We start from the raw sequence: 12,819 nt of genomic DNA on the forward strand, positions 1-12,819 counted from the left end.
GCGTCATGACGTCGATATACGGATGTGGGCGGTTGCCACTATGCTATAGTGTGCTTACTGTGCTAGTTCGTTGAGCAGGGTCTGCGCTGTGTAGTTCTCCTTGAGAGATGACGGGTGTTGTGGGGGCGGGGCGCGGCGCCTCGGTTATCATATGTACGGGCAACGTACGCAGCACAAGTGGCGTCTCCGGAGCTGTGTGATCTGTAGACTTCTATGGAGCGTTGGTTGTATGGGGAAGCCTGTGAGGCGTCTGTATTGGTTGTAGGGTTATAACTGTTGGCGAGCCACATGTCGGGCACACTGTACCTGGTGCCTCTGCAGAGCATACCCCAACCAGGACATAGAGTGGGAGCAGAGTCTAAGTAGCCGGGGTCTGTGACCTGTGACCTTCGTGGCCGCCATGTTTGTACTCCTTTTACATCCTGCCATAAGGGGGAATGACATTACAATAACCAGGTATTGCACTGTACAGGACAGATGAGGGGCCTAAAAGTGTGTGAGGGGAGAAGTGGTGTTTGTTTTATACAGAGAACACACCAACAGTAACCAGCAGGAGCCACACTTGGTGCAATGTACAGGAAAGCTACAAGCACTTGGGCAGCAGGGCTCTGGGGAGTGTGTAGTCTTATTCACTTTTAATAAGCTTACTCTAGACATGGCGGCAAAGCAAGAGCAGTGCATGGGTCTCCAACCTGCAGCCCTCCAGCTGGTGCAAAACCACAATTTCCGCTAAAGCTTTGGATTTGGCTGTCCAGGCACGATGGGAGACCCATGAACTAGAGTTTTCATGAATTAAAGTGGTTATCCGGCGCTACAAAAACATGGCCACTTTTGCCCCACTCTTGTCTCCAGTTCAGGTACGATTTGCAATTAAGCTCTATTTACTTCAATGGAACTGAGTTTCAAAATCCCACCCAAACTAGAGACAACAGTAGGGGGGAAGTGGCCATGTTTTTGTAGCGCTGGATAACCCCTTTAACACAAGGAGACATTGGTACATCCTGTCATCCATATACACATCCTACAATGTGCAGCTCATTGAGCAGGGTCCCCACTCTTCTCTCCACTGTTTTTTAGGATAATTTCACACTGATATATTAGGAGTTTCCTAAACATTTACATCTGACGTGTGTCTATGATGGATGCTGCTCTTTCATCATACATAGGGTTCCATGTTTAGAAAAATAAAAAACTTTGAAATTAGTGTGGAGGTCTGTATCATTCCATTCAGCAAACCCTGACATATACAACCAGAATGGAGGCCAACCCACTTTTCTTCACCACTGGGCAAATAGCGGTGTATGGATTTGCTTGACGCATGTACTGGGACCTATCCTGCTCTGCTCCATATTGCTTTACGTGCTCCCACTGTTCATCTTGGATGCTCTATACAAGAATTGGGACGAGTGCAGGCAAAATACACTGCACACAATGTCCAGTAGATGCTCCATGTCACTGGCTCATCAACATGAGGCATCTATTGAACATCGCATGTGGACAGGACTCTTTTTTTGGTCTCTGGATAAAACCTTTTAAGTGAACTTGTCAGCTGCAATTTCTGTTCCAAGCTGCTGACACTGTTAGATAGCTGTTAGGTCAAGGAGACACATGGTACTTTTTATATATCTGTCTGTGCTTCCAGAATGTAAAACAATGCTTTTATTCTCAGGTGCAAAGAGTAAAGAGGCTTCCCCAAGCTCAGGGACTGCTGCAGGCTCTAATTCTTCTGGCTTCCACTTATAACCCTGACTCTACTTAAAGGGTTTATCCAGCGCTACAAAAACATGGCCACTTTCTTCCAGAGATAGCCTCACTCGTCTCCAGCTTGGGTGGGGTTTTGCTACTCAGTTCCATTGAAGTAAATGGAGCTTAATTGCAGACTACACCTGAACTGGAGACAAGAGAGGGGGAAAAGTGGCCATGTTTTGCAGCGCTGGATAACCCCTTTAATTGCAAACTGCACCTGAACTGGAGACAAGAGTCAGGTTGTCTATGAAAGAAAGTGGCCATGTTTTTGTAGCACTGGATAACCCCTTTAACAATCAGGACAGCCCCCAAATCTCTTTTCTGTGCATCAGAATTGTGCACAGGTGCACGATGTACAAACAGGGATCTGCTTCTAGCTGTCACTCAAACATTAACGGGATGGAAAGGGGGGAGGAAGCGTTTTAGCCTTACAGGAACTTGATAAAGCCTCTTTTACTCCTTGCACAAGAGTAAAAGCAGTTTTCTACATTATGGAAGCACTGACAGATAAACAAATAGTACCATGTGTCTCTTTGACCTAAAGGGGTTATCCAGCGCTACAAAAACCTTGGCCACTTTTCCCCCCTCTCTTGTCTCCAGTTCAGGTGTTTGCAATTAAAACGACTCTGTACCCACAATCTGATCCCTCCCCCCCAAACCACTCGTACCTTCGGATAGCTGCTTTTAATCCAAGATCTGTCCTGGGGTCTGTTCGGCAGGTGATGCAGTTATTGTCCTAAAAAACAACTTTTAAACTGGCAGCCCTGTGCCAAACAGCCATGGCCTAGATTGTGTATGTATTGGGCTGGCACAACCTTTCTGTCCCTCCTCATCATTAGTAATGCTCCAGGCAGATGTTCTAGGGGCATTTCTAATGATGAAGAGGGTGTAACAATGTTAGCATGTTTGGCACCTGGCAGATTTACTCCAAATGGATATGGCTGTACACTGTTGTACCAGCCTTATTGCTGGCTTGTGTAGCGGTGGGTGCGGCTCTTTGTGTACAGTGTCCTCCCTGGTTTGATTACGTACAGGAAAACCTACAAAATTTCTTGAAGTATTGCGGAAGCAGACTTTCCACAGTTCTGTGATGTGTTGACTTCTGTGGAAGGTTTGCTAAATGGTTATTGATGTAAGTGGTAATGATGCCATTATATTGACCCCTAGACTAAGGGCCCTATTCCACAGGAGCGATAATCGGCTGAATCGACCCAATTCGTCCGATTATCGCTCAGTGAAATAGAGAAAATGATCAGCCGATGATCGTGTCATCGGCTGCTCGTTTATTTAGGGCCAGACCTAAAATCATTGGTCCCTCACCGCGCAATGCTACGGTGGAATAGCGGTGCGCAGCGGGCGACCACCGATTTGAGATGCACCATACATTACCTGTCCGGGCTTTTCCTCCGCCCCGTCTTCCTCCCCGGGTCCCGCTCGCTTTAGCTTCAGAGTGGCCTGTCAGCTGTCAGAGCGCTCAGCCAATCACAGGCCGGGACTGCCGCGGCCTGTGATTGGCTGAGTGGCATGTCAGCTGACAGGCCATTCTGAAGCTAGAGTGCGCTGGACCCAGGGAGAAAGACGGAGCGGAGGAAAAGCCTGGACAGGTAATGTATGGTGCAAGGGCTGCAAGGACATCGGTAACAATGTCCCTGCAGCCATCGCTCAACGATCATCGGGCCATGAAATAGGCCCAGTAAATGAGTGCCGATCTAGCAGAGAATAGAGTATACACCTGGTGCTAGCTGCCCACAGCAACCAATCACAGCTCAGCATTTTACCAGAGCTTAAAGCTGAGCTGTGATTGGTTGCTGTGGGCAGTTTACACCAGTCTATATTTTATACCCTTTTCTCCCCCTTTGACCTTAAATTAACTGAAAAATACTAATACTGCTGTGTGAATCTCAAGAACTTCTAGGTTGCTAATGAAATCAGACAGACATGAAGGTACAGCAAGACCTGATGCAATTACATAAATCCTGATGTTTTACAGATTGTTAGAGGGACAATCCTATCTCAAAGTTTATGGATTATTAATATATCATAGTTCTGGGTCCCACACGATTAATTACATAAATTATTCTAACGCTCAACCCTTGTTGTTGTTGTTTTTTTAATAGTTAGTAGTCTTACATGTTGTAACACCTGGAGTAGTGGACCCACTGGACCGTCACCAGCGATGGCACTAACCTCACCAGGGAGTGGAGTCTAAGGGACCGCTGGTTTTCACCAGAGCCCGCCGCAAGGCAGGATGGACTTGCTGCGGCAGGCGACCCCCAGGTCGCTACCCCTGGCTTGGTTGCTAGTGACGGCAGGCGAGGCGTGGCAGGAGCAGTAGGCAGGAGATGGTGCTGGCAGAGGTCTGTAGGCGTAACCGCAGGTGACAGGCTGAACACAGGAGCAATGGAGTGACAGGGGAGCAGGAACCAGGAACAAGGACTTGGGACCAGGTAGCAGATAGGAATCAGGAAGAATAGGGGGCTGGGCCAAACGCTATGGGAAGCATGTAGAGGCTCCAACACCTGTAGTGGGGCAGGGTTGGAATTTATAGGGAGTGATTGTGTGCAACACCAATTAGGGGCGGACTGGCCCTTTAAATCTGAGACAGCCGGCGCGCGCCCTAGGAGGCGGGGACGCGCGCGCCGGCCGGCACAGACGGAGACAGGAGCGGAGGAGAGGTGAGGCGCCCCCAGGGGCCGAACTAGCAGCAGCGCCGGGTCCCTGCACAAGGACCCCGGCGGCTGCATGGGGCAGGAGGAGGTCGCGGCGGTGGCCCGGAACACAGGCCGCCGCAGCGGCCGTGACACATGTCTTTATGTGGGTGCTATAAAAAGATATTTATTAAGAGCTTTAGCACTGCAGTTACAGCTACTTCTTCAACACTAAACAACAAAACATATAAAAGTAATATTATTGGCCCCCCATTGATTAATTTATAGCCAGGATCAATCTAATATAGCTAATTATGTAGATCACTCATGGTGCGTTTACACAGACAGATTTATCTGACAGATCTTTGAAGCCAAAACCAGGAGCAGACTATAAACAGGGATAAGGTCATAAAGAAAAGACTGGAATCTATCCTCTTTTTATATCCATTCCTGGCTTTGGCTTCCAAAATCTGTCAGATAAATCTTTCTATGTAAACGCACCCTTACTTTTTCTGTTACTCAGGAAACATTGAATATTTTTTACAAACAGATTAATCTCAGGAAGCAAATGAGAAAGTTAATCTCATGTATTTATATGATGCTATCAAATGAGGATTCCAAAATTTTGTTCATGGATAAATGGGCAGAGAAGGTTCACACAACATTTTACAGAAGAAAATGTTAGGATGCGATAGGTTTTACACACTGTTCATCTATTAGTATAAGAATTCAAGTGGTGGTTTCTAAATAACTGAGTTTGTCTCCAGAGTGTTGAAGATCTAAAAATGAATTCGGTTCATATCTGGTTGAACTGTTCAAATATTAAAGGGGTTTTCCAGCGCTTCAAAAACATGGCCACTTTATTTCACAGACAGCACCACTCTTGTCTCCAGTTCAGTTGTGGTTTGCAATTAAAGGACAACTCCCACGAAAATTTTTTTTAGCTTATTTAACACACATTACAAAGTTATATAACTTTGTAATGTGGTTAAATACCCGGTCTGGCCCCCTTCCCCGACTTTCGGACCCCCGACCCCCCCGCCCGGAAGTTAAAGAATATATACATTACCTATTACGATCGTCACGGTCCTCTTCTCCTGGGCGGCATCTGGTGACGGCGACGTCAGAGCCGGGGGGCGGTCCGGGTCTTCTTCCTCCTCGGCGTCTTCATAGAGAGTGAATGGGACGGAAAAGGCTGCTGGTGCACTTGAGCACCAGCAGCCTTTTCATTGGCTGGAGCGCATCACATGGCTTGAGGTTGCTGGAAGCCATGTGATGTGCTCCAGCCAATGAAAAGGCTGCCGGTGCGCAAGCGCACTGGCAGCCTTTTCCATCCCCAGGACCCGGAAGTCAGAGACATCGCTGGACGGCGGTGACGGTGAGGCGGACGGCGGGCGAATGGAGTGGCGATCGTCACCGGAGGGATGGTGAGTATGGTGTCTGTGTGTGTCTGTTTTTTTTTTTTGGGGGGGGGGGTCCCGCGGGAGTTGTCCAAACTGGAGACAAGAGTGGTGCTGTCTCTGAAAGTGGCCATGTTTTTTAGCTATGGATAACCCCTTTAAACCTTTATAGGACAAAATTGGACACATACTCAACCAGGTGCTCTACTCTTCTGTTCTTTAAAGTGGACCCATCACAGGGCTTTAGGTGGTTAAACTAAGTGGATCATTGTATAATGGTGCGTTTACACAGGCAGATTTATCTAACAGATTTTTCAAGCCAAAGCCAGGAACAGACCATAAACATAGAACAGGTCAATAAGGAAAGACTGAGATTTCCCATCTTTTCAAATCCATTGCTGGCTTTGGCTTCCAAAATCTGTCAGATAAATCTGCCAGTGTAAACGCACCATAAGGCTCCTCAGTCTGATTTCATGCACACCTTGCTGTTACAAATTGAGCCCTCCAGTGCTGAAATAGCTGTTTTCTATTAATATGGAAAAGAGCTCCAAAAGCCAAAGGGGTGTTCCTGGATGCAATTGCCCAGCTATGTACATCCCACAACTTGCCTGCAACACCCCTGTGCTTGCTTCTATCTACCTCTAGCTGCTTGATTTACATCCACTAGGCTTTAATTTCAACCTTACCTACTAAGAGCTAAGCCTCTCCTATCAGCCTTAAAGTGTCACTGTTGTTATAACTTTCAAAATCTTAATTAACAGTAGATGTGATATAAAACAAGTTTGAATTTACATTTACATTCATTATTTTATTTTTTTAGTTATCATGGAAAACACGGCACTACCTGTGTTTAGACTTTTTTTTCCTCAAAGAGTCTAAACACAAGAAGTCCTGTGTATCTCAGGCCATCTGAGCTCACACCAAGAAGGCAGTCATGTGATTGATGGACACATTGGGGGAGATTTATTAAAGGGTGTAATATTTAGACTGGTGCAAACTGGCCACAGCAACCAATCACAGCTCAGCTTCCAGCTCTGGTGAAAGGAAAGCTGAGCTGTGATTGGTTGCTGTGGGCAGTTTGCACCAGTCTAAATTTTACACCCTTTGATAAATCTCCCCCATTGAGCGGTGACTCTCTGTACTGGCTGGAATTCCTGTGTTTCGTCTGTTTTTTCAACCAGAACAAAGGAGACTTTAGGAGACTGGACCTGGATTTCTGGTAAGTTCAGCTTTGTTTTACAGCGGGATAACAGCAAAAAATAATGAATGTATATTGCAAACTTTCTTTATTTCACATATTCTGTTGATTCAGATTTTGAAAGTTATAACAACTGGTACACTTTAATGACCTGGTCTGCGCTTAAGCTTTTCACAGCTCAGACAAGCCCTAGGTTGAGCTGAGAGGAGCCCAGAGAACCATGTAGGCGCAGAGCATGGTTTGCAGAGCACTGAAATTCCATTTCAGGAGGTGTAGTATGACCAAATACGTTGGGTTGTATGAATATATAAAACATTGATCAGAAATACCGCACTGTGCACAGGAATCAAGATCTGAACTGGGAGATGGTGATTGGTGAGTGACCGGCATTCATTCATTCACTTATGTATTTGTGCATAGTGGAAAGTGTCAGTAGTACAAAGAGTATCGGTTGTGGATAATTGGAGGAGCACAATCAGATACATACTTACCAGTACATTTGATACCTGAGTTGGCTGACAGGTAGCCAACTAACTCGGAACGTAGTCCTGTGACTTTGTATCAGCGGAGTGCATTCTTTCTGGCAGCGCTTATCTGTGTACGTTTATTGGAAGAAATGTACATTTATAACCTGGCCTATCCTACGTGCAGACCTCTAGAGATTATGGTGATAACAACTCGGAAACATGCTAGAGAAAACAAAAAAGGAAACTAAAAACCTATGCGGTTTCACATCAGTAAAGCTGTAAGGTCAAAAATAGAAGCCTCCATTTTGTTTTATAACACTTATATATAGTTATTGTGAGAACTTGGGTTATGTCGGGTTGGGGTGCAGGCCTATTTTTGTGTAGTAGGCTGCTGGACAGTCCTCATCTTCTGCTTGTTATAGAGCAATAACATGTATATAGTGGCATTGCTGCTAATGCACAGTATACATGGGAATTGTTGGAGAGACTTCCTTTACAGTATATGAGGAAAATGTTTGTGAATGCCCGCACCTTACCCTGCTGTGCCCCCTGTAATACCAGGCCTGTGAAAGAAAAACAAAGCCCTATAGAGGATGCAGGTGAATTCTAGCAGGGTGTGGATGATGTGCTCGAAACCAAAGAAGCGAAGAGACAATGTTACAGACAGGAAGTGGTGATGATTGTCACTTCACAGAACACTATCGGTCTTACACAGAGCGACTTCTTTCCCCTTCGTGCCTGGTGGTGAGGTCTGTGGACAAGCCAGGGGCACACAGAGAGCACTGTTATACCCGGCTGAATATTTTTGGTGGAATTATTCGTGTATATATCAACCATGAGGACCGTCTGCTGAGAAGTAATATTTCCTCTGTGCCTGGATTTACTTGGTAAGTAACTATAAGCACAGTACAAGTAAATCAGGGTGGGGATTGATGTGAAGACTCTAAGGATCTGTTGTTTGAGCCTTATAAAGAGATAAGTGTTCTAGAAGTGTTTTGGTTTCTCCTTTTAGTGGATGATGATTTTTTTTTAGATTTCAGACAGTAAGAGAGACAGAAAGCTGTCTATCTTTTTCCACAATTGACTAATACTGGTATGTATTGCTTCTGGTTTTGCTTCTAATATATATTTTTAAAACTTTTTGTTAGTTTTTTTGTGATGTGCGGTTGTTCAGGGATGTATATTACACATCAGTGTAACATAATAGACATATAATAATGTATATGTGTAAGCTGAGCCAGCGAGCATGCCTGTTGATCTGATAATGTAACATAAAGACATTACTTAAGATGATCAGATTAAATGTACTGTGACAACAGGGTGATAGCTCTTTCATCGCAGGTGGGAGATGTCACTGTTTATGGCGAGCTTTCATGCAGAATAGATGTAAAAGCATCAGGTTGAACAAATCTGTGTCCTACTACAACAAACAACCTTACATGTATACACAGTGTGGATACAATATCTCTAAAGGACAGATAATTCCTATTAAAAAGCTTTTGTAGAACTGAAAAGTCCATAGGAAGGCCCCTATACAGGGAGTGAAGCAATAGACGTGTCACTGCTAGAGATCACATGCTTTAGCACAGAAAGAGTTAATGCCGGCACTTTTTATTCTTACAGCATTCAACAGTGCCTTCTCTGTAATGTTTGATGGCAGACATTAGTGCTGGCATCTGCAGCTATATGCTTCCAGGACACATACTGTATTTGCAGTCTTTTATAATACAGTATAAAGCAGGGTTTACTATGTGCAACCTCTCCATCTGCATCTGGGCCTTATAGCTAAAGGGACACTGACACCATAAAGCGACTCTGTACTCACAACCTGACCCTCCAAACCGCTTGTACCTTCAGATAGCTGCTTTTATTCCAAGATCTGTCCTGGGGTCCGTTTGGCAGGTGATGCAGTTATTGTCCTTAAAAACAACTTTTAAACTTGCAGCCCCATGCCAAACGGGAGTATCTGTGCCCTAACTTTGCACCACCCTTCCGTCCCTCCTCCCCACACTCTTCATCATTAGGAATGCCACTGCAAGATTTTATCCTTGCTGAACATTGCACAGCTGCTTAACGATCCAGCCCATGTGCCGGGCTGACACAGCTGAGGAATAGTAGGCAATCTGCCTGGAGCATTCCTAATGATGAGGAGGATGGGGAGGAGGGACAGAGAGGTTGTGCCAGCCTAATGCATACACAATCTAGGCCACGCACATTGGGCACAAAGCTGCAAGTTTAAAAGTTGTTTTTTAGGACAATAACTGCATCACCTGCCGAACGAACCCCAGGACAGATCTTGGATTAAAAGCAGCTATCTGAAGGTACAAGCGGTTTGGGGGGGTCAGATTGTGGGTACAGAGTCGCTTTAAGGGGATATTCACACAGGGTAGGTACAATTCTGCTGAAAATCCGCAGAATTTATGTGTGTAAATCCACAGTGGAAAATGCACACCAAATTGTGTGGACTTCAGTGAAGATTCGTTGTGGATTTGCTGCAGTGGATATAGATGCGGATAAATATAAAAAAAAAATGAAAACAAAGCAATGTAAAAAGAAAACAATGGCCCCAATTAGCTAAATCTGTATACTTCTTAGACAGTGTAAACTTAATCAATTTAAAGGGAAAACTGACTGATGAGTTATCCACAGGATAGCTCATCAGTCAGTGATCAGTGGGGTGCTGACATCCGACACCCGTGCCAATCAGTGAATGGTGTGGTGTACACCAGCTGTAAGCCCTGCTCACCTGATGGTTGGGCAGTGGGGGCAATGCGTTGAGGAAGCATGTAGATTTGTGACCCACCTTTTTAAATCTCCCCCTTTGTTTCTGTTCATTGTGTAGCAGTGGTGACTTTTAGCTACGGCACAGGTCCTATTGACTTGAATGGGACTTTAAACCAGCAGAGTTTCCACAGCAAAACTCCACATTCAGATTTTAAAGGGGTTGTCTAGCGAATTTTTTTTTCTCTTTCAAATGAACTGGTGTCAGAAAGTTATATAGATTTGTAGTTTGCTTCTATTAAAAAATCTCAAGTCTTCCCATACTTATCAGCTACTATATGTCCTGCAGGAAATGGTTGTTTTATTTTCAGTCTGACACAGTGCTCTCTGCTGACATCTCTGGCCGACACAGGAGCTGTCCAGAGCAGGAGAGGTTTTCTATGGGGAGTCATAGAAAACTGAGTTCCAGTCTCGGCCAGAGATGGCAGCAGAGAGCACTGTGTCAGACTGATAATAAAACATTTCCTGCATGACATACAGCAGCTAACAAGTACCGGAAGACTTGAGACTTTTTAATAGAAGTAAATTACAAATCTATATAACTTTCTGACACCAGTTGATTTGAAAGACAAAGATTTTCAACGGACAAGCCCTTTAAGTCCACATTGACCTCAAAAATTGTAGTAAATTGATTTACTATGTATTTAAAATCCACATCATTACGCGAGTACATTTGAATGCAGACTTTCATGCATATTATTTACAGTGTTCACACAGGGAGATGTGCGGCTGATAAAGATACATTTTTGAGCAGGCCCAAAAGATGTGATCAGCCGATAATGGGACGTTTGCTGAGTCTTTGGCTGTTCACTGCCCCTTTTTACACAGGCTGATTATCGGCTGCAGGATAATTGGGATTTGGCAGATATTTTCTAGACACAAGAATGAAGGGGAGCTCTGTGATTAGCTGTTGGAGATACAGCTCCTATATACTGTTTTTGCAATGGAATCCTCTGTCTATGTCTGCCTTGTCTGATATAAGAGAATGGGATCTTACTGGAGCAGTAAACAGTGTCTAGAAACTGACCTTCATAACTAAATTAATTCTTACATGGTCCAAATATAAGATTTCATTACTCTAAATAGACAATAGGAGCAATAGACAGCTAGGTTCCCAAGCTTTGCCTAGAGAAGTTGTTAGGTATCGTTGGTCACTGTTCCATCTGCTCCATTGGAGCTGATAATGTACTGGCACATTAGTGGGACACAGACACACACAGTTGCCAAATGACCTACAAGTATATTTTTGGACTGTGAGAGGAAACCAGTGAGTCAACCTATGTGAATACAATGAGAACATAGAAATTCCACATCAACATTGACCTGGTTGGCCATTGAACCATTGCGACTGGTCTGCAGATTAACAGTGCTGACCATTGTGCTCCCTAACCGCTATAATAAAATGCAGAATTTTTGTATGACTATTGAAATACTGATGTAAGACATGGCTGCCACAGCGAGAAGCATAACTCAAATGGTCTGCATTCGGCAGACCTGGAACTTTGCTGGTAAGGGGATAACCGAATATACAGTCACTTTATTAAAAATGTTATTACAACTGAGGACATGTATCATATCTAGTGCAAAGAAAAAAGGCTAGTTTTTGCACTGGATTTCCTAAAATCCTATGTACTAGATCTCCTTGTCCAGCCTGGTGCTTCAAGGTGATTAAGTTTGCCATACCAATGAGATGGATATCACCCAAACCTGACAATTTTGGTAGGACTGACCAACCATATAAATGTATATGGGGCATTATCACAACTCTCCTCTGGTGGCAGAAGTTGAAAGAAAGAAGCTTGAGGTTGAGCTTGAGCTGTTTGTTACAGACTAGTCCCACTCTTGCAATTGCAAAAATGTGCATACTTATCAGACATTGCATTTGAGGTCAGAGCTTGCCATACACAGTAGATGGCTGAAGGCTCTATCAACTTACAACTATTCCTTTTTACCTACATTATACAGGCATACATAGCTTGGTTATGAGGACATGTCAAGGCAACCTCTCAGCTAAGATATGTGCAGGTTAGCCTTCTCCATGAGAGAAGAAGTGCGTGCCTGTAGTAGAGAATAATCTGGGATACCTAGAGCTTCTGCTACAAATCTTGGGCCAGCGGGGGCTGAAGTGTGTTCAGCCTAAGAAATTCCATATGAGCATTTTTCCTTACTGTTCCTATTCTGGTGTATATGAGATTCTAGATCTGAGCGCTACCAGGGGCCAGTTACTGCCTTCTCCTTGGAGAAAGATAAAGGGACTAGTGACATCAGGCCAGGTAAAAGTGAAAAGAGTTTTTTGTAATTTATTGTCAGTTTTTGATCCAGTTTTCCTGTAGTGTTCAAAATTTACATAATTTACATATTCATATTTTATTCATAACCAACGATGCATTCTTTAGCAGCAATGATGCTGCCTTGTTTTCTGTAAATATATCCTGAAGGCATTGTGAGGACCTCACATAAAGGTTATTTTTATTTTCTTGTATACAGCACATAGTTATACATGTCAGGTTAGTGTCCCTTTAACACTTCCTCTTGGTTATTATATGGAATGTATGTGTGTAGGACACACACGTATTGTT

General features: G+C 44.1%; 1 protein-coding gene across 2 annotated transcripts in view; it reads left to right on the forward strand.

Moving 5' to 3' along the window:
* The first annotated feature begins 7,917 nt into the window (after positions 1–7,917).
* Positions 7,918–12,819, forward strand: part of ARHGAP9 (Rho GTPase activating protein 9) — an 89,116-nt gene continuing 84,214 nt past the window's right edge. Inside the window, exon 1 of one of the 2 annotated variants that reach the window (XM_069970372.1) lies at positions 7,918–8,346. In XM_069970372.1, coding sequence (XP_069826473.1) covers positions 8,114–8,346 — 233 coding nt within the window. In that variant the 5' untranslated portion in view covers positions 7,918–8,113. The remainder of the gene's footprint in view (positions 8,347–12,819) is intronic. The other variant, XM_069970373.1, reaches the window with a different exon arrangement.

This window comes from Dendropsophus ebraccatus, chromosome 5, assembly GCF_027789765.1.
Source record: "Dendropsophus ebraccatus isolate aDenEbr1 chromosome 5, aDenEbr1.pat, whole genome shotgun sequence".
Lineage (NCBI taxonomy): Eukaryota > Metazoa > Chordata > Amphibia > Anura > Hylidae > Dendropsophus > Dendropsophus ebraccatus.